The following is a 26,467-nucleotide window of genomic DNA, read 5'->3' as shown; positions in this document are numbered from 1 at the left end:
GGAGTCTTGCTCTGCCACCCAGGCTGGAGTGCAGTGACACCATCTCGGCTAACTGCAACCTCCACCGCCTGGGTTCAAGTGATTCTAGTGCCTCAGCCTCCTGAGTAACTGGAATTACAGGCGCGTACACCACACCTGGCTAATTTTTGTATTTTTAGTAGAGTCAGGGTTTCGCCATGTTGGCCAGGCTGGTTTCAAACTCCTGACCTCAGGTGATCTGCCTGCCTCAGCCTCCCAAAGTGTCAGGATTACAGGTGTGAGCCACCACGACCGGCTTAAATCTGCATTTTAATATATATGTGTTCTCATAACCAAACATAATGTAATATCACTTTTCAATTTGTTTGGTGCTTTCTTTTCTTTTCTTTTTTTTTTTTGAGACAGGTTCTCACTTTGTCATCCAGGCTGGAGTACCGTGGTGTGATCATAACTCACTGTAGCCTCAAACTCCTAGGCTCAAGTGATCCTCCTGCTTTGGTCTCCTGAGTAGCTGGGACTACAGGCACATACCACCACACTTGGCTTGCTTTCTCTTCCAATTATATACACGATATTTGTTAGTGAGTCCCTGGGAGATCTAAAATAAATAAATAAACACTGTGTTTTGTCACTTTTTTAACGGAGAAAGTCAAAATAGTCTTTGAATTTGATGATTACCACAGATTATACTTTAAATGCACTTTAGAGAAGGAAGAAACTATCATATAATTTACCAACCAATTATCTTTTACTTAAAATTCCTAGCATAGGCCGGGCGCGGTGGCTCAAGCCTGTAATCCCAGCACTTTGGGAGGCCGAGACGGGTGGATCACGAGGTCAGGAGATCGAGACCATCCTGGCTAACCCGGTGAAACCCCGTCTCTACTAAAAAATACAAAAAACTAGCCGGGCGAGGTGGCGGGCGCCTGTAGTCCCAGCTACTCGGGAGGCTGAGGCAGGAGAATGGCATGAACCCGGGAGGCGGAGCTTGCAGTGAGCTGAGATCCGGCCACTGCACTCCAGCCTGGGTGACAGAGCGAGACCCCGTCTCAAAAAAAAAAAAAAAAAAAAAAAAAAAAAAAATTCCTAGCGTAGTCCGGGCATGGTGGCTCAAGCCTGTAATCCCAGCACTTTGGGAGGCAGAGGCAGGAGGATCACTTGAGTCCAAGAGTTTGAGACCAGTCTGGGCAACATAATGAGATCCTGTCTTTATCTATTTCAAATAAATAAATAAATAAATAAATAAATAAATAAAATAAAATTCCTAGCATATACCAGGCATATGATGAAAAAGATCTAAAATTCTCAAGTTGGTCCTCTGGATTGCTGATGCAACAGGGGAAAGGATTATTGGGTCCAAAACATGTTGAGACTCAGTGAGAGAGACAGCAGCTGCTCGGCTGCAGGACACAGGATAGAAGACAGTCACGTGGGTGACTCTGAAAAGCTTGCCTGAGTTTATGACAGTTCCCAGAGGTTCATGTGACCCAGGGTTTCCCAACCTCAGCACTGTTGATATTTTGGGGCAGATAATTATTTGTGTGGGGGTAAGAAGCTGTTCTGTGGGTCATAGGATGTTTAGCATCATCTCTGACCACTTCTTACTGGATACCAGTAGCACACATCTCTTCTCTCCCACCCCCACCCCAGGCAACTAACATAGTCTCCAGACTCTGAGAACTACTGATGTAATTCCGGTCTTTCCCTCCGGCTCTACCAAGTAGGGACGCAAAGGAGAGAGAGCAAGTCACATAACTCTTTTTTTTCAGGAGGGACGGGGTTTCACCATGTTGCCTAGGCTGGTCTCGAACCTCTGACCTCAAGTGATCCGCCTGCCTCGGCCTCTCAAAGTGCTGGGATTACAGGCGTGAGCCACTGTGCCTAGCCCTAGCAAGTCACATAATTTATAGAGGGTAACTCTGTCAATTTTAAATGTCTCATAATCTGACCCATTCATTCATCCAGTAAACACATATTCAGCACCTAGTATGTGCCAGACACTCTTGGAAGCCCTGGGGATACAGCCCTAGACAAAGGTTTCTGCCCACACGGAACTTATGTTCTAGTAGGGGAAGATGGCCAAAATCAAACAAATAAATTATATTGTTGCCCTATAAATAAGTCATATAGTTGTGCGATGGAGAAAAAAAGCAGGAAGAGGAGAGATTGTGCCTCTCCTTGTCACAAGCCCGAATATGGCCCCTTCTAAACACAGTTAAAATTCTTCAGTATTTATACGATGATTGGTTTAGCATCTGACTCCCCAACTGCAGTACTGCAAACCCATGAGGAGTGTGGTTTCTCTTGTTCATCACTGGGCCCCCACACCTGGCACAGCACTTGCACCAAGTGAGCACTCCATGGGCATGAATGAATGAATGAACGTGGCAAAGAGCTATCGATGGAGTCTGGACTTGGGTGAGAAGTCGTCGCTGGACACACAAAGCTATGAAGACAAACAAAGCTATGACATAGGGTGAGACCATTGAGGGAGAGGGAAAGACAATTAGACAGTCCCTTGGGAATGCTTACATTTAGAGTGGAAGAAACGAGAGGCTTGAGCAGGAAGGGGCAGCAAGGGTGCATGGTGCCTAGCAGGAGACCTCACTGCACTCCATTCTGGGCAACAGAGTGAGACTCTGTCTCCAAAAAAAAGTTAAAAATTGGTCAAGGAGCTCTTAATTGAAAAATTGTAAAGCCTTGCGCACAGTAAACTGTGTTTTTACACTACTGCCACAAGGGGGCACCATTGAGGCTGATAAACCAGGAAGGGGGTCACATTCAGTTCTCCAAATATGCTACGTGTTTTTCTGGCTTATTCATAGAGTTGACAGGAATTGGAATAGGTTCTAAAGTTGTTTTGTAGCTTCCTGTGCAGTTTTAGCTGACCAGTGTTCATTTTGTCTTCATAACACCATTTTATGAAACACTCAGTTTGTCCTAGGGTGTGGCTGTTGTAGAGGGTGGGGATGGCAGCAGGAGGGCTAGGGGGTTGGGGGTGGGAGACGGGGATGAAGGAGCAGAGAGCTGACGGACATTTTCAGCATAATCAATCCTTCTTTTTTTTGTGTTTTTTGTTTTTGAGACGCAGTCTCGCTCTGTTGCTCAGGCTGGAGTGCAGTGGCACGATCTCACTCGTCACCACGCCCAGCTAATTTTTGTATTTTTAGTAGAGACAGGGTTTCACCATGTTGGCCAGGCTGGCCTCGAACTCCTGGCCTCAAGTGATTTGCTGGGCTTGGCCTCCCAAAGTCCTGGGATTAGAGGCGTGAGCCACTGCGCCAGCTTCCAGGAGCCTTTTCACTTCTGGGTGTGACTCTTTCTCTCTGCTCGAAATGCTTGGCTTCAGACAGCACCTCCTCTATATAAGCAGCCTTCCTGGCCCCCTTGGCTGAGGACGGGAGTGGGGAAGATTTCCCAGTCCTCAGAGATCCTGTAGCTCTTTGGGTCCCTTTCTGTCCTGTGTAAGGCTGTGTGCTGGTCTTATATCCACGTATCAGGCAGTCAGCAACCTGAGTGCAGGGGGTTTGCCTGACGTGCCCCGTGGTGTACTACAGATACCGAGCACTCAACCACCTCTGTAAGATGAGCATTTATTTATTTATTTCAGCTCCCGCTCCACTGGGAAAATGAGTTACATAAATTGTGAATGTACAGGTCCAGCTGGTGGGAGGAGGGGTACACAGTGAGTCCTGGGTTCTAGATGAGGTTTCACAACTTACCTTGGGAATGTCCACATCACATTGTTTTCTTTTTTCGAGACAGTGTCTATCTCTGTCACCCAGGTTGGAGTGCAGTGGTGCCATCCTGGCTCACTGCAACCTCTGCCTCCTGGACTCAAGTCATTTTCCCACCTTGGCCTCCTAAGTAGCTGGGACCATAGGCATGCAACACCATGCCTGGCTAATTTTTGTATTTTTTGTAGAGACAGGGTTTAGTCATGTTGCCCAGGCTGGTCTTGAACTCCTGGACTCAAGCAATCCGCCTGCCTTGGCCTCCCAAAGTGCTGGGATTACAGGCATGAGCCACCGCACCTGGCCATTAAAACTTTTTTTTTTTTTTGGAGACCGAGTCTTGCTCTGTTTGCCTAGGCTGGAGTGCAGTGGCACGATCTCAGCTCACTGCAACCTCTGCCTCCTGGGTTCAAGCCATTCTGCCGCCTCAGCCTCCCACCTGGGACTACAGGCGCAAGCCGCTATGACTGGCTACTTTTTTGTATTTTAGTAGAGACAGGGTTTCAGCATTGTTGCCCAGGCTGGTCTTGAACTCCTGAGCTCAGGCAATCCGCCTGCCTTGGCCTCCCAAAGTGCTAGGATTACAGATGTGAGCCACCGCGCCTGGCCCACCGTGCCTTCTTAATTATACTTTTCTTCATTCAGCCTGAGATAGGTTACATTAGTTGGATAATGGTGCTCACCAACTTCCTCAGTTCTACATTCACAGATACTTGTTTCACTTGGCTCCACAGAGCTGATTTAATAGATGTTGATGGTTTAACTTGGAATAATCCCATCCTAGAGAACTGGAGGTCCTTCAAAAGCATGAGATGGAACAGCCTAGCACGGAACCTGGCCATGTTCACAACCTACAGCATAGAAGGAATTCTCTTCTCTTGTTCTTTCATCCTGTAGTATTTTGTGTGTCTGGCCTCCAGCGTTGCTCTAGAAGTTCCTCCAAGAAAAGCCTTTCTACATTACAGTCGAATCTTACTGATTTAAAAGTATCACCCAGCCAGGCACGGTGCTCATGCCTGTAATCCCAGCACGTTGGGAGGCCGAGGCAGGTGGATCACAAGGTCAGGAGATCGAGACCATCCTGGCCAACATGGTGAAACCCCGTCTCTACTAAAAATACAAAAATTAGTCGGGCGTGGTGGCTCGTGCCTGTAGTTCCAGCTACTCGGGAGGTTGAGGAGGAGAACTGCTTGAACCCGGGAGGCAGAAATTGTAGTGAGCCGAGACTGTGCCATTGCACTCCAGCCTGGGCAACAGAGCAAGACTCCATCTCAAAAAAAAAAAAAAAATTCCCTCAAATATTTTGAACAATGCCACTGTATTTGGAGTCTTGGAGCCAAGTGCTAAATTATTTTGTGTTCATGAAGCAGATCGGTTTCGTAGGACCTTCAACACAACAAGCTCCTGATGCTGGGGTTAGAATCATTGCTATGGTTTGAATGTTCCCACCAAAACCCATGTTGAAATTTAATTGCCAGTAGAACAGTTATTGGGAGGTGGGGTGCTTTTTTTTTTTTGGAGATTCTGTCACCCAGGCTGGAGTACAGTGGCATGACCACAGCTCACTATAGCCTTGGTTTCCTAAGCACCAGTGACTGTCCTTCCCCCAGCCTCAGCCTCCTAAGTAGCTGGGACTAGAGGTGTGTGCCATCATGCCTGACTAGTTTTTGTATTGTTTGTAGAGACAGAGTTGTGCCATGTTGCCCAGGTTGGTCTCAAGGATTCACCCGCCTCAGCCTCCTTAAGTGCTGGGATTACAGGTGTGAGCCACTGCGGCTGGCCGAGGTGGAGTTTTTAAAGGTATTAGGTCCTGGGCCTCTGCCCTCACGAATGAAGTGGGCTCACAAGAGGAGTATAGGTTTGGCCCCCATTTGCTGTCCAGCCCTTCCACCATGTTATGATGAAGCAAGAAGGCCCTCACCAGATACCAGTGCCATGCCTTTCGACTTCGGTGAGCCAAATAAATTTCTATCAATTATTCAGTCTGTGGTATTCTAAAACAATCCCCTCTTAGTTTTAGGGCAGTTGCCACTGGCTCCGCCTCTCACCAGCCCTCCTCCACACCTGACCTGGTTCTATGCTCTTTCCCGACCTGGGCTCTAACCTAATTCACTGCTTGTACCTTTATCTACAAAATGGGCTGGTAGTAAACTTAGTAGTCTTGTGTCACTCAACGACAAGGATGTGTTTTGAGAAATGCATCATTAGGCGATTTTGTGTTTTCTACGAACATCATCGTGTACTTATGCAAACCTGGATGGCACAGCCTACTACATGCGTAGGTTACATGACATAGCCTATTACTCCTAGGCCACAAACCTGTACAGCATGTACTGTACTGAAATTATAGGCCAGGGGTGTCCTATCTTTTCACTTCCCTGGGCCACATTGGAAGAATTGTCTTGGGCCACAAATAAAATACAGCAACAATAGCTTATGAGCTTAAAAAAAAAATAGTCGCCAAAATAAACCTCATGTTTTAGCAAAATGTATTAGTTTGTGTTGGGCCACATTCAAAGCCGTCCACACAAGCTTGCTGTAGGCCATTGTAACACAATGTTAAGTATCTGTGTATTTGAACACACAAAAGGTACAGTAAAAATAACAGTATTATCATCTTAACTGTAGCACGACTGTGAGGCTCATTGTTGAATGAAGCATCCTTAGGCAGTGCGCGACTGTATCCAGACACGTTTGGTGGGAGAACTTTGCCTTTTTAACTAAACTAATGGACCCAGGAACAGAACCCGGGTCTTTTTAGTTGCCATTCATTGTCCTTCATGAGGGATGGCCTCCCAACACCTAACTTCAGCTCTCCAAATACTTCATTAAACCTTCTAATACTACAAACTCACTACCCAGAGTACACACATTGCTAGCGATTTGTGGACCTTAACCCACAGCATGACTGTCCTTTTTATAGCCCTTGCATTTACTCTCCACACTGAACCCCTAAACCAAGGCTGTTTCTACCAAGGGGGCTCCTAGATTTCCAAGCAACCCATTCTCTAGGACAATGATTAACAAGACAGCATGACTCTGGCTAAATGCTTGCAAAAACAGTTGACTGGCTGGGCATGGTGGCTCATGCCTGTAATCCCAGCACTTTGGGAGGCCAAGGGAGGCAGATCACTTGAGGCCAGGTGTCTGAGTCCGGCCTGGCCACCATGGCTAAACTGTCTCTACTAGAAATACAAAAATTAGCTGGGCATGCTGCCTGTAATCCCAGCTATTACCGAGGCTGAGGCACGAGAATTCCTTGAACCTGAGAGGCGGGAGTTGTAGTGAGCTGAGATTGTGCCACTGCACTCTAACCTGGTCAACAAGGGCAAACCTCTGTCTCAAAAAACAAACGAACAAAAAAACAGTTGACCACAGAGGGACAAGCTCATCAAGTTTTTCTTGGCCAAGTTCAGGCCCCTGTTGAGAAGCTGTGGGTGTGGACGAATCCTCCACTGCCCATTTCTATGGTTCCTTTATATGCACAAGATCAACTATATTTAAATAATCTGCAAGTCAGGTATTTCTGAAAACAAGTTTTATTTAAATAAGGGTTTAAATACATTACACATAACATTAAAACTGAAGGGGGAAAAAAACCAAAAACCAGTTTGTTACTTCACATGGCATTGGGCAGCTGCTGCTATTAAGTTGCAAGCTCTACAGCTAGCTACATGACTGACGGATCAGTTTGAGATTTGTTCCCTTGTCAAAAGTTTAACTCTGGTAGAAGGTTGGCCTCACATTCTGATGTTTGGACATCCCTTAGCTAAGATATGTCTGGTCAAACAGACCTTTGTGGCAAGCCAGATGTCCTATCACCTCGCTAGCGATAAGTGGGCCTCTCTGAGCTCTGTCCACCTGGTCAGGTTGGAGACACCAGGGGATCTACCACCAAAAGCTCCCTTCCAGTAGTACAGCTGGTGCTGCTGCCTCACCCCATCCTCTCCTCTCAGATTCACCGAGGACTGTTCAGGTGGTAACATTCTGTTAGGGCAAGGAACTCTGCAGAGGGAGAGCCGAGGAGGTTCCGGCCATAGTTGTTTGTGATCTTAGGGCTCTGGGCTTGGCTGAAACATGCCGGTATTGCTTGGTTTCAGGCTTGACACTGCCAGGCGCCTACTGCTTGACCTCTGTTTAAATGAGGGACTTCAAGACTAGACAGCATGGCTCTTTTCAGTTTATTGCATGAAGGAGTTACACTAGTCCAAGTTAAAAGCGGACCCCAAATGGTTACATTATACAAGCTGTGAGGTTTTTAAACTTGTGACAAGGGACAGAAGGGAAATTCTACTCATTGCAAGGAAATCCTCACTTAAGCTTCAGTGAGCCACAAGCACTTAAAACCCATGAACCTTCAGCTGATCGTCCTTAGCCAGTCCAATCTGAAAAGACAAAAGGGCAAAGTTTTAAATAGGGGACAGGGAGAGTTAAAGCCTCCATTTCTAATGTCATCAACCCTGTCTTCCTGCTACTACACTGCCCAAAAGCCAAGGGTGCAGTGGTTCAACGGACGGTCCTCAGTTAAGAGCTACCTTTTTTGAACACTCAGTGCCTTCCAAGATTCTGAATTAGTATGAGAATGAGACTCATCAAGTATCTGAAACCTCTTCAATTATATCAAGAGCCGATAATATAACAGTAGTTTAGTATTAATATTCAGGAAATTCATTTTTAAAAACTCATGTCCTTACAAATACAGGAACAACCCAGCATTTGGCTTATTTTACAATGCATCTATGTGCTATTCAAATTTGCATCTGTAAAGCAGATCCACAGAAACAGTTAACCAAAGGCAGACAAGTCCCTTCTGCTTTTTCCTAAAAAACAGAAGTCGATGTACTTTAAAACCCAACTGAGGTTTTGCTCAGCCTTACAAAGCCAACTTTTATGTCCCCAGCAGAAGCTCATACACAGGATCTGAGATCTGCCAGCAGAGGGGCACAAATCAAGAAGTTACTGAACTCACCTCTACGAGGAACTGGCATATGTTCTTGCGTTGGTCACCCTGTAGCTGAATTACTTCTCCATATTCTGGATGCTCAATTACAGTACCATTGCAGGCAAACTTCTGCAAGCACAAAGGAAACAAAACAAATTAGGCCCAGCAAGGGCATGAATGCATTTATCACCCCTTCTGCTAACAATAAATACAAGGCAGCTAGCACCCCCTTGCAGACAAATTCATTATGACTTTCCCGCAATCTCACTGAACACCTACCTTCTTAAACGCCTTCACTAGTTTCTTTTTATCGTAATCATCAGCGATCCCTTGGACAGTAGTAAGGGTCTTCCTGCCGTTTCTCTGTTGAATTCTTATATGGATATAATCCTCAGTGCCAGCAGGAAGCAGGTCATCACCCTTACTTGCATCAGCAAAGGGGTCTGAAAATAAAGGTTAAGCTCGTTCAGAGCTGTCAAAGATCAGATACCACTGCCATGTCCCCGGCTCCCAAGTGTTTTGCGCGTGTAGAAAACAACACTGAAATCGTCAGGGCTTGGGCCAGGCCGTATGTGTCCTTTGCTGGCTCTCCCCAAGCACGTCAGTCCGGGACGCCCGGCTTCCCCAGGCTCGGGGAACGCCCGGGCCTCCCGCCCTCCCTGGGAAGCCGATCACGTGTCGGGGGAGTCCGAGCTGGCAGGCGGTGCCCCACCCGGCTGATGCAACCCGCCGGAACCCGAGCTCCCGAGGCGGGGCTAAGCCTACCACCCCCATTGGTGCACACGCCTGCCACTTAGGGCTGGCACCGCCTTTCCCTCCGACTCCGTGACAACGGGTGGTGACGTAACGGACGTGACGCAAGGGTGACAGGAGGGGCGGGTGTGGCCCGAAGAGGCCCGGGAGCCATTAGTAAATGCGCCACCGAGACGCCGAGCCCGCCCAAGGGCTGACCTCCCGCCTGCTCCTTCCGGTCGCGCTCAGGGTCCGACCCCGGGGCCCAGGCCTTGATCCCGCTGCCCTGCGACCCTGGACAAGTTTCCCCTGCCAGAGCTTACGAAGTCCCGGAGCGCTTGGCAGCTTCCCGGAACACGTCTCCGGGCCCGGAAGGCCCCGCTGCCCCACCCGAGCCCGCGACCTTTCCCATAGCTTACCGAAAGAGTGGAGGTTCTGGATAGCGGACATACGATACGATTCCTTTTCCTCGGTGGAAACGGCCTGCGGAAGGCGGCGGCGGCGGGAGAAGGCGGGCAGGGGGGACGGAACGTCGGGAAGCGAGGGGGCTCGAGGGGGAGGCTGCTGAGTCCTCGGCGGCGGCTCAGTGACTGGGGCAGAGGGGCGGTGCCTGTGTTCACTTATATAGCCGCGCCTGTGACGCCAGCGCGCTGCCCTCACGTCCCGACCCCACCCACGGCGTCGTGCCCCAAGCACCCAGGCGGCGCAGCTTCCAATTGGTTTGGGGGCGGGGACATAGGATGGCGCTTGCGCAGGAAGTCTGCGGCAGGAGGGCGTCCTCTTGACTCTAGGAGAGCTGGGAGGGGGAGGGAAAGCTTGGTCTGGCTCGGCGCCTGCGCAGTACGGTTGGACGGTGTCTGCATGCCGAGAAAACCGGCCGAGGTTTCGAGCTCGCCTACGCACTGTGTCGTTTGGTACGTTCCACCTTCTTGACCCTGTTGCATCCCTGCCTGCTCGAAAAGGGGTGTTTCATAGGGTAGATGAACACTCCTTAGAGAGGATGTAGATGCTGAGCCTCCCAAACACGACAAATCCCCGTTTTGTCAAACCCACCTACCTACCCACCCTACTACCCACTGAGTCACAGAGGGATTTAGGGCGGCAGTTTGATTAATCAACATACAATAATATAATCAAAACGGTAACCGCATAATTTAGATTGCCATTTAGATTTATTCTAAAGTGGGTTAATCTGATCTAAAATTTTCATTTAGATTAGATTAATCCATCCAAGGAAAAAATGTGCCCAGCTCATTGGCATGAGTTCAAGGGATAGTAACTGGTTCTGGGCCCTCCCTGAGAATAATTCTGGCACCAGGGGGCGTCCTTCATGTCGCACAGCTTATGTGGAGTAGAGCCTTCCCAGAGTTTAGATGAAATATTTCCTTCAAAACAGTCAACCTTGCTTGCTCTCGGTTTATTTATTTCAACACTCTCAGTTGCAGGGATAAGTAGGGTGGTGAAAAGAGACCAGGGGCTTTAGACTCAAAGGCCTCCGGGGCCAGGCAGGTAAGTAGGATCAAGGAGTGCAAACAGCCAAGTGTGATGTAATGAGGTGGACTGGGGGCTGGAGTAAGAACTATGGGCTGCAGTAGCCGCTCACCTCCCGCCCATTGTGCTAGATCTTTTTCAAGAGTGCCAGGAAATCCAGGTATTTACATAAAATCTCTTGATTTTTAAATATTGCCAATAAATGGATTTTTTTTTTTTTTGAGACAGAGTCTCACTTTGTCGCTGAGGTTGGAGTGCAGTGGCACTGTGTCGGCTCACTGCAACCTCCGTCTCCTGGGTTCAAGCAATTCTCCTGCCTCAGCCTCCCGAGTAGCTGGGATTACAGGCGTCCACCACCACCCCTGGCTAGTTTTTAAAAACATTTTTAGTAGAGACGAGGTTTCACCATGTTGGCCAGGCTAGTCTTTTTTTTTTTTTTTGAGACTGAGTCTAGCTCTGTCACCCAGGCTGGAATGCAATGGCACGATCTCGGCTCACTGCAACCTCTGCCTCCCAGGTTCAAACGATTCTCCTGCCTCAGCCTCCTGAGTAGCTGGGATTACAGGTGCCCACCACCACACCCAGATAATTTTTGTGTTTTTAGTAGAGATGGGGTTTTACTGTTTTGGCCAGGCTGGTCTCAAACTCCTGACCTCGTGATCCGCCTGCCTTGGCCTCCCAAAGTGCTGGGATTACAAGCGCGAGCCACTATTCCCGGCAAAGCTGGTCTTCAACTCCTGACCTCAGGTGATCCACTTGCCTCGGCCTCCCAGAGTGCTGGGATTACAGGAATGAATTGAAGTTTTGATAAAACACTGTGCAAGCCAGAGAAAAATATGCATGCCCATGGACTGCTGGTTTATGTCCCCGACAGTCAGGGTCACTGCCCTTGTGGAGTTGAAGGCCAGCGGGAGAGAGAGCCACTAAACAAATAATAAGATAATGAGACTGGGTGCTATGGCTTAGGCCTGTAATCCCAGCACTTTGGGAGGCTGAGGTGGGTGGATCACCTGAGGTCAGGAGTTCAAGACCAGCCTGGCCAATATGGTGAAACCCTGTCTCTACTAAAAATACAAAAATTAGCTGAGTGTGGTGGCGCGTGCCTGTAGTCCCAGCTACTCAGAAGGCTGAGGCATGATAATTGTTTGAACCCGGGAAGAGGAGGCTGCAGTGAGCCGAGATGGCGCCATTGCACTCCAGCCTGGGCGACAGAGCAAGACTCCGTCTCAAAAAAAAGATAATGACAGATTGTGAGAGGTGCCAAAAAGGAGATAAACAGGATGATGTGACAGGGTCAGCCTCCTTCAGATGGAGTGGTCAGAGAAGGCCTCTGGGGAGGCAGCATTCCAGCTGACAGGGTAGGAAGGAGTCCACTGTGAGACAAGGCACGTGCCTCCCAGAGGAAAAACTCTGTAGGAGGAGATGCTAGGTGTACCTGATATATATATGTGTGTATGTGTGTGTATATGTATGTGTATGTGTGTGTGTGTATATATATATTTGTGTATATATATGAGTGTGTGTGTATATATATATTTGTGTGTATTTATATATGAGTAGGTGTGTGTATATATATATATTTGTGTGTGTGTGTGTGTGTGTGTGTGTATATATAGACAAAGTCTCACTCTGTCACCCAGACTGGCTGGAATGCAGTGGCACAATCATGGCTTACTGCAGCCTCAACCTACCGAGCTTAAGCGATCCCCCTGCCTTGGCCTCCCAAAGTGCTGGGATTACAGGCAGGAGCCAGTGTGCCTGGCCTGATACTTTGTTTTGATTCTATATTTACTAAGTAAACTTGATTAATAGTTTGGCTTCCTTGACATCAGGAAGAAGGAACCATGGCTAGGTCATGGGCATCCCAGTCTCATGGTCATGCCCGTTTGAGAAGCTAAGGACCCAGCCTGCCAACTTGGAACCTTTACACTGACAGACATGGTTCTGCTAGAAAGGGTTTGGGGAGAGAGTTTGAATGAATAAATTGGAACTGTCCTTCCCAGTGTGCATGCAATATTTTGTCATACTGAAATATTTTTTGAGACAGAATCTCGCTTTGTCGTCTAGGCTGTAGTGAAGTGGTGCGATCTCAGCTCACCGCAACCTTCGCCTCCTGAGTTCAAGCTATGCTTCTGCCTCAGCCTCCCGAGTACCTGAGATTGCAGGCAGGTGCCACCATGCGTGACTAATTTTTGTATTTTTGGTAGAGATGGGTTTTACCACGTTGCCCAGGCTGGTCTTGAACTCCTGACCTCAAGTGATCTGCCCGCCTCGGCCTCCCAAAGTGTTGGGATTACAGGCGTGAGCCACCACACCCAGCCACAACTCAGTTCTTTTTTTTTTTTTTTCCGAGACAAGGTCTGGCTTTGTCACTTAGGCTGGAGTGCAGTGGTGCCGTTATAGCTTACCGCAGACTTGAACTCCTAGGCTCAAGTGATCTTCTGCCTCAGCCTCCTGAGTACCTGGGACTACAGCATGCGCCACCATGGCCAGCTAATTTTTAAAATTTTTGGTAGAGTTGAGGTCTCACTATGTTGCCCAGGCTGGTCTTGAACTCCTAGGCTCAAGTAATCCTTTACCTTGGCCTCCCAAAGTGCTGGGATGAGCCACCGCACCAGGCCTGAGACTCAGTTCTTGACTTGCCACCAGCTTTGTGGGTGACCTGGTTTACCTCTTGGCTTCAGTCGTATGTCCCGTAAAAGGAGCCCTGGGTGATCTCTTCCTGGGTCTAAAGTCTGAAGCGCTGTTCTCCCAAGTTGGGAGCATTTCCCAGAAGGGTCTTCCAAAGTCCACCTTCCAGTGGGGGAGTTTACCCCAGCCCCAGGAGCCTGAGGAGTAATCATGGAGGCAGGAGTAATTAGTTTGAAAGTGACATGTGTGCCTGCTGTTAATGCTGGCTTCTTTATTACTGTGCTCTGAGGTGCTGTCACCTGGGCAGCCAAGGGCAGGGTACAAAGCACAGGCTCTGGAGTGTCTGTATCTGAATATCTTCTCCATCTTGTTGCCCGGGCGACTTGGCCCCTCTCAGCCTGTGTTTTCTCCTCTGTACGACAGAGACAATAATGCCCTTCTCATAGACTGTTGAGGGGATTTAAAGAGGAGACTATGTACAGCTGGATAAAAATGTACAGTTATGAAACCACTGAACAGATTATGCCAGTTTCCCGGAGGAGAAGGGAGAGAGAGAGCCTCCGAGAGCAGCGGGGGACAGGAGGGAGCCCCTTCGAATGAGGATAGGATGGAGGTGGGCACCTCTCCATGGTGATCTCCTTGGGATGTGACAAGGGCATGGCTGTGTGGGACACCTTGGGACCCTTGACCTCAATAAGATTCTCCAGGGCCGCCAGCGTGGCACAGAAGCAGCAGAATCTCCCTCCAGGAAGGGATTGCATCCTCTGGGAAAATAGACATCTCCATGGTAACCAAGGCAGATAGATGATCTGGTCCAGGGTCTCCTTGTAGCTCTGGTGCTCTAGAAAACCCCGTGAGCGAGCGAGAATCCTGGGGAGGGCTGGAGCCCCTGTCATATCCAAGGCTGGATTTCTGAGCAGCCCGGTGGGATGTTAATTGGCAAGGATTTCACTTGATTTAAAGAAAGTCCAATTAATGCCATATTTCTTGCATTCCTTATTTGGGACCTACCACCCACGTATGTAAGTGACTAGAATAGTTCCCCCTCCCCCGCTCCCATGCACATAGAAGGTTCCAGTGAATGAAGGCTGCTATTCTTTCCACTTGGAGAAGGAGGGAGACCCATGCCTGCTGCAGCTTGATCTGCAGCCTGCACAGAGTGATGATGAGATGTGCAGGTCAGGCATCAGCCGGGGTTCTGCTGGCAATACATCACTTCTTCAAACCTGCCTAGGATAGATGCTGGGAAGAGACGTGGGGGAACCTGTTTTTTTTTTTTTTGAGATGTTATCTCACTCTGTCTCCCAGGCTGGAGTACAGTGGCGTGATCTTGGCTCACTGCAACCTCTGCCTCCCAGGTTCAAGCAATTCTCCTGCTTCAGCCTCCCAAGTAGCTGGCATTACAGGCGCCTACCACCATGCCTGGCAAATTTTTGTATTTTTAGTAGAGATGGGGTTTCACCATGTTGGTCAGGCTGGTCTTGAACTCCTGACCTCAAGTGATCCACCTGCCTCGGCCTCCCAAAGTGTTGGGATTACAGGCGTGAGCCACCACGCCACGCCTGGCCTGACATGGGGGAACCTTATGGGGTGCTGGAAATGACCTTCCTCTTGATCCAGGTGGCAAAAATCTATTGAGCTGTACCCTTATGGCTAGCGTGTGGTGTGTGTGTGTGTGTCGGTTATATTTTATCCCCACCTCCCAACCCGGTCAGCCTTTCTTCTTCTTCTCACTTTCTCTTCCCTTGCCAGGGACCCACTTATGCCAACCCACAGCGGAGACTTGGCTCAGTTCCTCTTTGCCTCTTTGCTGGCAGAGCATCTGCCTTCCCCATCCTGCTTCCCACTCCTTCCCTGCCTGTCTTTCTTCTTCTTTCAGGGAGTCCTGCAGGAGCTCCTATAGATTGGGGAAACTTCATTTAGGAAGGGAGATAAAAGGCCAGAGCCCTTGGTTCCTCTCTCTTGGGCAGGGCCATCCAGTTTGGCCCAACAGCGGACTCAACTGCCAAGACAGGTGGGAGAGGATAGAAAGTGCAGCCTGGGCCCATGGAGGAGGTAGGGAAGGCCAGGCCTGGCATCTGGCCTCTAGGAGCTCACAGCCTAGCGAGGGTTCAGACACCGCTGCAAAGAACCAGGGGCCCAGGAAGCATGGAGGAGGTGCCAGGCACGGGTGCACAGAGGGGTCCTGTGTTCTGACCGGGCACTGGAGGAGGTGTTCCCTAGCTGAGGGCGGGTGGACGTTCCAGATGGAGGGATGAGCATTAGACATGTTTGATGGCAATCAGTTCAGATCTGGCCCCTTTCCTGGGACAAGCTCACAGGTGTGTTTGGGTGGAGCAGTCTGCCTTGGACCCAAGCATAGGTCCTCTAGCCCTCCTTTTATTTCGTTTCATTTTATTTTTTAAACTAGTGTGACTCATATAAGGACTGTCTCCAAGAGTTCATCCAGCGGTAATTGAGCAGCAAGACTCATCAAGTCCTTCCCTTTCACTGTGAGAGGACAGGAAGAAATGCAGAGAGGGCTGGTGCCGTGTGGTGACAGCCCTCACCAGTTGGGACTCCCTGCTCCTCCCCTTTCAGCCACACCTCTGCACACCCCCCAACACTCAGCTGTCCCCAGTGTGCAGCTCTGGCCCCAAGCACGTGTCACCTGGAGGTGCCTCTCTGGGCAGCCTCCCCTCTCCTCTGCACCCACCGATCTTCCCCAAATTAAATCTAACTCTCAAAGGGCCACAGCAGCCACAAGCCACCTGCGGCCTCGGAACCCTGGACATGGGGCCAGTCTAAATGAGGATGCACTGTAAGTGTGAAAACACACAGGGCTCTGAAGAGTGAGCATGAAAAAACCTGTAAAGTCTCACAGTGCTGGCCGGGCGTGGTGGCTCAAGCCTGTAATCCCAGCACTTTGGGAGGCCGAGGTGGGTGGATCACGAGGCCAGGAGATCGAGACTATCCTGGCTAACATGGTGAAACCCTGTCTCTACTAAAAAAAAATATAAAAAACTAGCCGGGCGTGGTGGTGGGCGCCTGTAGTCTCAGCTACTTGGGAGGCTGAGGCGGGAGAATGGCGTGAACCCGGGAGGTGGAGCTTGCAGTGAGCCGAGATCACGCCACTGCACTCCAGCCTGGGAGACACAGCGAGACTCCGTCTCACAAAAAAAAAAAAAAAAAAAAAAAAAAAAAAAATGTCTCACAGTGCTTTTTATTATACTAATTAATTTATTTACTTATTTTGAGTCGGAGTTTTGCTCTTGTTGCCCAGGCTGGAGTGCAAAGGTGTGATCTCGGCTCACCGCAGCCTCCGCCTCCCTGGTTCAAGTGATTCTCCTGCGTCACCCTCCCGAGTAGCTAGGATTACAGGCGTTCACCAGTGTGCCCGGCTAATTTTTGTATTTTTAGTAGAAACGGGGTTTCACCATGTTGGCCAGGCTGGTCTCGAACTCCTGACCTCGTGATTTGCCCGCCTTGACCTCCCAAAGTGCGGGGATTACAGGCGTGAGCCACCACTCTCGGCCTGTTGTTTTTGAGACAGATCTTGCTCTGTTGGGCTGGAGTGCAATGGTGTCATCTCGGCTCACTGCAACCCTGCCTCCTGGGTTCAAGCGATTCTGCTGTCTCAGCCTCCTGAGTAGCTGAGATCACAGGTGCACGCCACCTAATTAGCCCGGCTAATTTTTGTTTGTAGAAACAGGGTTTCAGCATGTTGGCCAGACTGGTCTCAAACTCCTCTGCTCAAGCCATTCCTGTGCCTCAGCCTCCCAAATTGCTGGGATTACAGGTGTGAGCCACCGTGCCCAGCCTTCACAATACTTTTTATTTGAATTACTTATTAAAAGATGAATATTTTGGATCTATTATGTTAAATAAAATATATTAATTTAATTTCACCTGTTTTTTTTTTTTAACTTTAAAGAAACGTGGCTCCTGGGAGATTTTAAGTTGCTTGTGTGGTGTGCGTTCTATTTCTACTGGACAGCGCCGCTCAGCAGGATGCTAGACCGACGCGAGCCTGCTGGCACACACACGGCAGGCCCTAGTCACAGGAACGGCTGTTTTTTCCAGCCTTCTCCGTCACCACCTGCCTCATTTCCTTGTCTCCTGCCCCCGCCTCCAGCATCTCTAGTTCCCAGTGATGTAACTCTGCTGTGAGCTTGCATATTTCTGTCCCTGCTCCCAGTTTAGAAGACAGCTTGGTTATGGTCATATGTACCAAAGCCAGGCCAGGGATGTGGAGGGAACTTTTTCCTGCTCAAGTGGCTTATTGAGTATTCACCCACCCAAACTGGGTCCCTTCCTGGGCCAAGAAGGTGAAATTCTCTTTTTCACTCACCTAGCCCAAGCTGACCCTCCATCAGCCAGTAGACAGGTACTGCCACCTGAGCATGCACCGGGGCAGTGGGGGCATCGATTTCAACTTTTGCCCCAAACAGCTTAGCAGCTGCCCCTTTACCGTAGATAAGACTCCTCCTGAGAGGAGTTTTGCACAGTCCATTTTTTTTTTTCATTTTGTGAAATTTACAGTGGTTGAGCTGTTGCTACGAGCTTAGCTGAGTGTTCCACACCCTGTCCCATGGAATCCTGACAAAGCTCATTAGTCCTTCTGCAGGCAGAGACCTGGCAGGGTGGCGGTGGTGGCCCTCTTCCTGCTGGGCTGCCTGACCACCCAAGAGGGACCAGGTTTCCTGAGCGAGGAACCTCTGGTATGATTCTGCTGTCACAAAGGGGTTATCTGTTTTCTTGATGGACGCCAGCATTCGGAGCATGCACCCCAGTTCTCTCCAGAGCTCAGATGTGCTGTGCAGATTTGGAGAGAGTCTGGGAGGCTGGTGCTACTGTGGACAATCTCATTGCAGCACACAACATAAGATTCAAACAAATTCTCTCTCTCTCTCTCTTTCTCTCTCTCCCTCCCTTCCTTCCTTCCTTCTTTCCTTCCTTCCTTCCTTCCTCCTCCTTCTCCTTCTCTTTTCCTTCCCTTCCCTTCCCCTTCCTTCCTTTCCTTCCTTCCTTCCTTCCTTCCTTCCTTCCTTCCTTCCTTCCTTTTCTTTCTTTCTTTGTCTTTCTCTCTCTCTCTCTCTCCCTCCCCCTCCCTCCCTCCCTCCCTCTTTCTTCTTTCCCTTCTTTCTTGTTTTCTTTCTTTCCTTCTTCTTGAGATGGGGTCTCACTTTGTTGCTTGGGCTGGTCTTGAACTCCTGGGCTCAACCAGTCCTCCTACCTTGGCCTCCCAAAGTTTGGAATTACAGGTGTGAGCTGCCACCCCTGGCTTCAACTGCATTTTTGATCCTTAATTCCTCTATTTGAACAAACCGTAGCTAAGCCCCCATGATAGGTACTGTGATGGGCACAGCCTGCCCTTGAGGAGCCTGAAGATGGGTCAGAAAGATCAACATGGTTCAGTCTTTTTTTTTTTTTTGAGATAGAGTCTCACTCTGTCGCCCAGGCTGGAGTGCAGTGGCACAATCTCGGCTCACTGCAACCTCTGCCTCCTGAGTTCAAGCGATTCTCCCACCTCAGTCTCCTGAGTAGCTGGGATTACAGGCACCCATGATGATGCCTGGCTAAGTTTTATATTTTCGTAGAGATGGGGTTTTGCCATGTTGCCCGGGCTGGTCTCAAACTCCTGACCTCAGGATCTGCCCACCTTGGCCTCCTAAAGTGCTGGGATTACAGGTGTGAGCCACTGTGCCTGGCGAGAATTGTTATTTTCTTTTACAGATGAGGATGTTACCCAGTGTAATGCCTGCGTGACATAGGTGAATTTCTACCCTGCCTTAATTCTGCTTATCTTTAGGGAACTGGATGCTTGAGGTCAAAAGCTCCCCCTCCTGACCAAACTGGCTAAGATTTGTGGGATCCAAGGCAGCTCACTTGACCTCTGAAGAACCTCTAACTTCATTATAACTAATTTCTGTGCTAAATGACACTCCCACCAGCACCATGACAGTTAACAATCACCATGACAGGCCAGGTGCGGTGGCTCATGCCTGTAATCCCAGCACTTTGGGAGGTTGAGGTGGGCGGATCTCGAGGTCAGGAGATCGAGACCATCCTGGCTAACACGGTGAAACCCCATCTCTGCTAAAAACACAAAAAATTAGCCGGGCGTGGTGGCGGGTGCCTGTAGTCCTGGCTACTTGGGAGGCTGAGGCAGGAGAATGGCGTGAATCTGGGAGGCGGAGCTTGCAGTGAGCAAGCTCTGTCCTCGGGGACAGAGCAAGACTGTCTCAAAAACAAACAAACAAAACAAACCCTGTATCTCTGAGATTGGTCACTGAGATTTAAAACAAAAACAAAAACAAAAACAATGACCATGACAAAGACCGGAAGAAAACACAAAAGCACAGAAAGGAGGACGGCATCCAGTTTCAAGGAGTTCTCCACTCAGTCCCAGAAAAGAAATGAATATTCCCCTGCTTGCTTTTAGTATCCAACCGTTTGATTAAAGATGCCCTGACTTCCTGGCTCCCAGGAGCTGAGCCCAAGCTCCCACTTCTTTATTCTGTGACCATCTAATAAAGCCTGCACTGCTTGGCGCTCACTTTCAGTTTTGCATATTGGTTTTGTAACACCGAATGGGGAAAGGCTCCATTTTTTGGGGACCAGCTTTGTTAGTAACAAAGATACTGAATCAGAGAGAGGAATCATTTTTACAAGATCATAGCCGGTAAGTTGCATGGCTGGAATTCAGATCCAGAGCCTGTGCCCCTAACCTGGAAGGGGTGCCTGCCCTGGAACATTGTCTGGGTCTGGTCCAGGGGCCCATACAGGCATCACTGTAGTCACTGCTGGTTTCCCTTCCCAGAGCTTGGGGGAGGTGTTAAATGCCCTGCCCAGGTCAGTGTGGCATTAAAAAAAAAACTACTCATGACACTTGTTGAAGGCAGACTTTATTCAAGGGGGAGCTATTATATTGGGGTTTTGTAGTAGAGGAGAGAGATTGGGTTCCACTGTCTCTGCAATAGGGAAAATTGGAGATTTATAGCCAAGGAACGGGGTAGGGAGGTTGGTGGAAAATTACTAAAGAGTGTTGCAGCTCTTTTGCCCCTGTAGTTCAATGAGTTCCGAGTTCTTGTCCTGCGACTGATAAAAATGAGGTACATGGACAGCAGAGAGTAAAGCAGAGTAGAATTTATTGAGGGACAGAAAATCTCTTGACAGTGAGAGGGGACCTGAAGATGGGTTGCTGACCACGAGGCTGATATAATTAACATATAATAAGCAGTCAGGACACCAGAGGTTGGGTTGGTTTCTTTTTGTTTTTTTTTTTGAGACGGAGTCTCTCTCTGTCGCCCAGGCTGGAGTGCAGTGGCACGATCTTAGCTCACTGCAACCTCCGCCTCCCAGGTTGAAGCAGTTCTCTTGCCTCAGCCTCCTAAGTAGCTGGGACTACAGGCACATGTCACCAGGCCCAGCTAATTTTTTGTATTTTTAGTAGAGGTGGGGTTTCACTGTGTTAGCGAGGATGGTCTTGATCTCCTGACCTCATGATATGCCCACCTCAGCCTCCTAAAGTGTTAGGATTACAGGCGTGAGCCACTGCGCCTGGTCCAGAGGTCACTTTCATTACTATCTTGGTTTTGGCTGGCTTCTTTACCACATCTTATTTTATCAGAGGGGTCTTCGTGACCTGTACCTTGCAAAACCAGTCCTACGGAACTCCTATTGCAAGACTACACAGGTTAATGGGTTAGCTCTACAAGCCCACCTCATTTTTAAATTTTTATCTATCTATCTATCTATCTATCTATCTATCTATCTATCTATCTATCTATCTCTATCTATCTGACTACTTTTAGAGACAGTCTTGCTCTGTTGCCCAGGCTGGAGTGCAGTGGCATGATCATAGCTCACTGCAGCCTCCAATTCCTGAAAACCGTCCCACTGCGATGCCAGCCACAAGTCTGCGCTTCAGGTGCTTCTGGCCAACCGGTTATAAATCAGAGGTTCCCATAACCTCCCCCTTGAATTTGATAGTTTGCTAGAATGGCTCACAGAACTCAGGAAAATATTTGAGTTACTAGACTGACAGCTTATTATAAAAGAATACAACTAAAAAACAGCAGATGGCTGGGTGCAGTGGCTCACTGCTGTAACACCAGCACTTTGAGAGGCCGAGGCGGGCAGACCACTTGAGGTCAGGAGTTCAAGACAAACCTGGCCAATACAGTGAAACCCTGTTTCTACTAAAACTATAAAAATTAGCCAGGTGGGGTGGCGGGCACCTGTAATCCCAGCTACTAGGGAGGCTGAGGCAGGAGAATCGCTTGAACCCGGGAGGTGGAGGTTGCAGTGAGCCGAGATCACGCCACTGCACTCCAGCCTGGGCAGCAGAGCGAGACTCCTTTTCAACAACAACCACCACCACAAAACCCAAAACAACAACAAAACCCAAAACAACAACAACAACAAAACAAACCTGGCAGGATGGAGGAGACGCACAGGGCGAGGTGTGGAGAAGTGTGGGGAGCTTAGATGTGCTTTCGGGTGTACCATCCTCCCAACACCTTGAGGGGTCCTTTGGGTTTTTATGGTGGTTCCATTATGTAGGCATGATTGATTACATCATTGGACCCTGGTGATTAAACTCAATCTCAAGCTTCTCTTCCCTCCCCAGAGGCCAGGAGGTGGGGATGAAAGTTCCACTTCTTTTTTTTTTTTGAGACGGAGTCTTGCTCTGTCGCCCAGGCTGGAGTGCAGTGACCGGATCTCCGCTCACTGCAAGCTCTGCCTCCCGGGTTCACGCCATTCTCCTGCCTCAGCCTCCCGAGTAGCTGGGACTACAGGCGCCCGCCACGTTGCCCGGCTAGTTTTTTGTATTTTTTTTAGTAGAGACGGGGTTTCACTGCGTTAGCCAGGGTGGTCTCGATCTCCTGACCTTGTGATCCGCCCGTCTCGACCTCCCAAAGTGCTGGGATTACAGGCTTGAGCCACTGCGCCCGGCCCGAAAGTTCCACTTCTCTAATCACATGCTTGGTTCCCCTGGCATCCAGCCCCCCTCCTTAGGGGCTTTCCAAAAGTCTCTCATTAACTTAAACTCCTGTGTGGTTGAAAGGGGCTTGTTTTGATAACAAAACATGTTCCTTTCACTTTTGTTCCTTCAGGGATATTTCAAGAGCTGGGGACAAAAGACAAATATTAATTTATTACTTTACTTTAGGGCTCTGTGTCAGAAACTGGGGACCAATGTCAAACATACTTTTCATATCATATCTCAATATCGCATTGCCTATTGCATAAAAATTTAAAAAGTAGCAAAGCAACCAAAAAATCACCTGTTAAATCAGTCACCACCCAGAGATGACCAGGACCCATTCTGACCTATTTCCATCTGGTTATGTGTAGATTTATGACGACGCCAAATTCTTTGAGTCTCCCTTTGCCCTGTGCTGTGTCAATCTGTATGCAGTCCTGGGCAGCTCTTCATAGTCTCCCCAAAGAATTCCTTTTCACTTAAAATACAAGTTATAACTCTAATAGGTTTATCGCTCGATGTGCACATGGGAAGTCAGTATCTGAGACACTGGATTGTAGCAGAGAAAGAAGCTTAATTGTAGTGTAGCAGGACGAGCCGTAGACAAAACTGAGACACCGGATTAAAGAAGGAAGAGGTTTTTTATTCGGCCGGGAGTGTCGGCAGACTCACGTCTTAAGAACCAAGCTCCCCGAGAAAGAAATACTTGGCCTTTTTAAAGGCTTACAACTTTAAGGGGTCCACGTGAAAGGGTTGTGATAAATCGAGCAAGTGTGGGAAACGTGACTGGGGGCTACATGCATCAGCTAACAGAACAGAAAGTTTTACAATGCTTTTTTCATACAGTGTCTGGAATTTACAGATAACACAAGTAGTTTAGGCCAGGGGTTGATGTTATTATTATTACTTTGTTTAACTCCTATGGCCAGGTGGTGGTGCCAAAGTTGTCTGGCTATTTATCTTACTTTTGTTTCTTTCTCTCTTTACTCCTGTCTTGTGAACTAGGCAAGGTGTGGGAAGGAGGGCAGCAGGAGTAGTAGTGGTCTCCTTCCTTAGTAGGGCTGCTGAATGAGGAGACCAGAGGAAACCACATTCATCTCCCTGAGGAGTCTGCTAGGAATTTTAAGGGTTTTGGAGGGAACTGATCATTGATGGGTGCAAGGTGAATTCATGGACAGGGAAATGAAGAAACTGCATTCTCAAGCTAATTTGATTCCTCTGTGGGAGCCTTCAAACTGGTTGGCATCAGCTGTTCCATTGGAATTCAGGGTTGGAGAAACATCTTCAGCAATTCTTTTTTTTTTTTTTTTTTTTTGAGACAGATTCTCGCTCTGTCACCCAGGCTGGAGTGCAATGGCGTGATCTGGGCTCACTGCAACCTCCGCCTCCCGGGTTCCAGCGAGTCTCCTGCCTCAGCCTCCTGAGTAGCTGGGATTACAGGCATGCACCACCATGCCCCACTAATTTTTGTATTTTTGTAAAGATGGGGTTTCTCCATGTTGGCCAGGCTGGTCTTGAACTCCTGACCTCAGGTGATCCACCCACCTCGGCCTCCCAAAGTGCTGGGATTACAGACGTGAGCTAACACACCTGGCCATCTTCACCAATTCTTAAACAAAAGTCTCATGATTCTAATGTCAGAGATCCTATCTACAGGAACATGGAGATACAGATATTCAGTACTGAGTGTTAAGTGATTTTAGGTTACAAGGAACTGGGACAAAGAGCAGCCCGATTAATGCGTAATTATACCTGTATTCCTGTCCAGAGTTCTTGTTAACCTTGTGAGGACAGCTTCAGTGTGAGTGATGTAAACTCTACTCAGTGATCCCTGAAAGAGGTGGGGGAGGGTATTTACACACACACAGAGACACACACATGCCATATCTCAAAAGTCTTAACTTGCTTAGATCCCTCTTGACCTCTCTATGGGGGTTGCTTTCTCCATCCTGAACCTGTTCTGTTGGCTCCTTGATCTCCTCCTTTGATCCCCTCCCAATTCCAGACCTTCAACTTTTCTGTCTCTGGTTTTGCAAGTCAGTTTATCCCTGCTCCCTGCTTGCCTGCAAATGTGTACAGCCAAGACCTGTTTCAGTACTGGGGAGAAAAAAAAAAAGAGGGTTGCAGGTTTATAGACCCTCTAGAGAGCAGGAGGGGTTAGAAACATCCAAAAATTTCTTTCTTTTTTTTTTTTTTTGAGATGGAGTCTTGGTCTGTAACCCAGGCTGGAGTGCAGTGGTGTGATCTCGGTTTACTGCAACCTCTGCCTCCTGGGTTCAAGCGATTCTCCTGCTTCAGCCTCCTGAGTAGCTAGGTTTATAGGCATATGCCACCACACCTGGCTGAATTTTTTATTTTTTGTAAAGACAGGGTCTTGCCATGTTGGCCAGGCTGGTCTTGAACTACCTTGGCCTCCCAAAGTGCAGGGATTACAGGTGTGAGCCACCGCACCAAGCCAAAATTTTTCTTTTTTTCTTTTTTCTTTTTTTTTTTTTTTGAGACGGAGTCTCGCTCTGTAGCCCAGGCTAGAGTGCAGTGGCCAGATCTCAGCTCACTGCAAGCTCCACCTCCCGGGTTCACGCCATTCTCCGGCCTCAGCCTCCTGAGTAGCTGGGACTATAGGCGCCTGCCACCTCGCCCGGCTAGTTTTTTGTATTTCTTAGTAGAGACGGGGTTTCACCGTGTTAGCCAGGATGGTCTCGATCTCCTGACCTCGTGATCCACCCGTCTCGGCCTCCCAAAGTGCTGGGATTACAGGCTTGAGCCACCGCGCCCGGCCCAAGCCAAAATTTTTATTTTTATTTTTAAATTATACATTTAAGCTGTTGGAGGTCAGAATATGCCACCCCAAAATATGACTATAGACCAGAATATGCTGCCCCAAATATACTTCGGCATAAGGATTATTTTGAACTGATTTTTTTTAACAAAAAAAATTTACAGTTAAGGGAATAAACAAGTTAATCATGTTTAATGAACAGACCCAGGACATGTCCTGATGTACCAATACCTTAAGAAACAAGGCCGGGAGGGGTGGCTCACGCCTGTGATCCCAGCACTTTGCAAGGCTGAGGCGGGTGGATCACCTGAGGTCAGGAGTTTGAGACCAGCCTGGCCAACATGGTGAAACCCCGTCTCTACTAAAAATACAAAAAATTAGCCGGGTGTGATGGCGCGCACCTGTAATCTCGGCTACTCAGGAGGCTGAGGCAGGAGAATTGCTTGAACTTGGGAGGTGGAGGTTGCAGTGAGCTGAGATCATACCACTGCACTCCAGCATGGATGACAGAGCCAGACTCAGTCTCAAAAACAAAACAAAACAAAACAAAAACCCAAAGCATTCTTAGTGTGAGTTTTGCTTTAAAGATAATATATCAGAGGTTGGGTGTGGTGGCTCACGCCTGTAATCCCAGCACTTTGAGAGGCCAAGGTGGGCGGATCACGAGGTCAGAAGATAGAGACCATCCTTGCTAACACAGTGAAACCCCTTCTCTGCTAAAAATACAAAAAAGTTAGCCAGGCGTGGTGGTAGGCGCCTGTAGTCCCAGCTACTCGGGAGGCTGAGGCAGGAGAATCACTTGAACCTGGGAGGTGGAGATTGCAGTGAGCCAAGATCGTGCCACTGCACTCCAGCCTGGCAACAGGGTGAGACTCTGTCTCAAAAAAAAAAAAAAAAAAAAAAAAAAAAAAAAAAAAAAAAAAGATGATTCCTAAAGTTGCACGTTAGCTCAATTCAGCTCTCATGGGTTTATATTTCCAGATCTCTCTCCAGAGATGGTGTTAGAATCACAGCAACTCAGTGAACCGGAAACATCTCTGGGGCTGGGCACGGTGGCTCACACATGTAATTCCAGCACTTCGGGAGGCCGAGGAGGGGTGGATCACCTAAGGTAAGGAGTTCCAGACCAGCTTGGTCAACATGGCAAAACCCCATCTCTACCAAAAATACAAAAATTAGCCAGACATGATGGTGTGCACCTGTAGTCC

At 48.6% G+C, this 26,467-nt stretch overlaps 2 protein-coding genes across 3 annotated transcripts in view; both read right to left on the bottom strand.

Moving 5' to 3' along the window:
• CNP (2',3'-cyclic nucleotide 3' phosphodiesterase) overlaps nt 1-26,467 on the bottom strand; it is a 736,460-nt gene that overhangs the window by 280,894 nt on the left and 429,099 nt on the right. The gene's annotated exons all lie outside the window — the stretch shown is intronic.
• Nucleotides 7,235-26,467, bottom strand: part of LOC126938621 (eukaryotic translation initiation factor 1) — a 1,120,764-nt gene continuing 1,101,531 nt past the window's right edge. For both annotated transcript variants that reach the window (XM_050763005.1, XM_050763004.1), the window contains exons 2-5: nt 9,807-9,984; nt 8,935-9,098; nt 8,683-8,784; nt 7,235-8,098 (exon numbers count right to left, since the gene is read on the bottom strand). In XM_050763005.1, the coding sequence (XP_050618962.1) occupies nt 8,054-8,098; nt 8,683-8,784; nt 8,935-9,098; nt 9,807-9,837 (342 nt within the window). In that variant the 5' untranslated portion in view covers nt 9,838-9,984 and the 3' untranslated portion in view covers nt 7,235-8,053. The remainder of the gene's footprint in view (nt 8,099-8,682; nt 8,785-8,934; nt 9,099-9,806; nt 9,985-26,467) is intronic.

This window comes from Macaca thibetana, chromosome 16, assembly GCF_024542745.1.
Source record: "Macaca thibetana thibetana isolate TM-01 chromosome 16, ASM2454274v1, whole genome shotgun sequence".
Taxonomy (NCBI): Eukaryota; Metazoa; Chordata; class Mammalia; order Primates; family Cercopithecidae; genus Macaca; species Macaca thibetana.
This window is presented reverse-complemented; position numbering and strand designations above follow the sequence as displayed.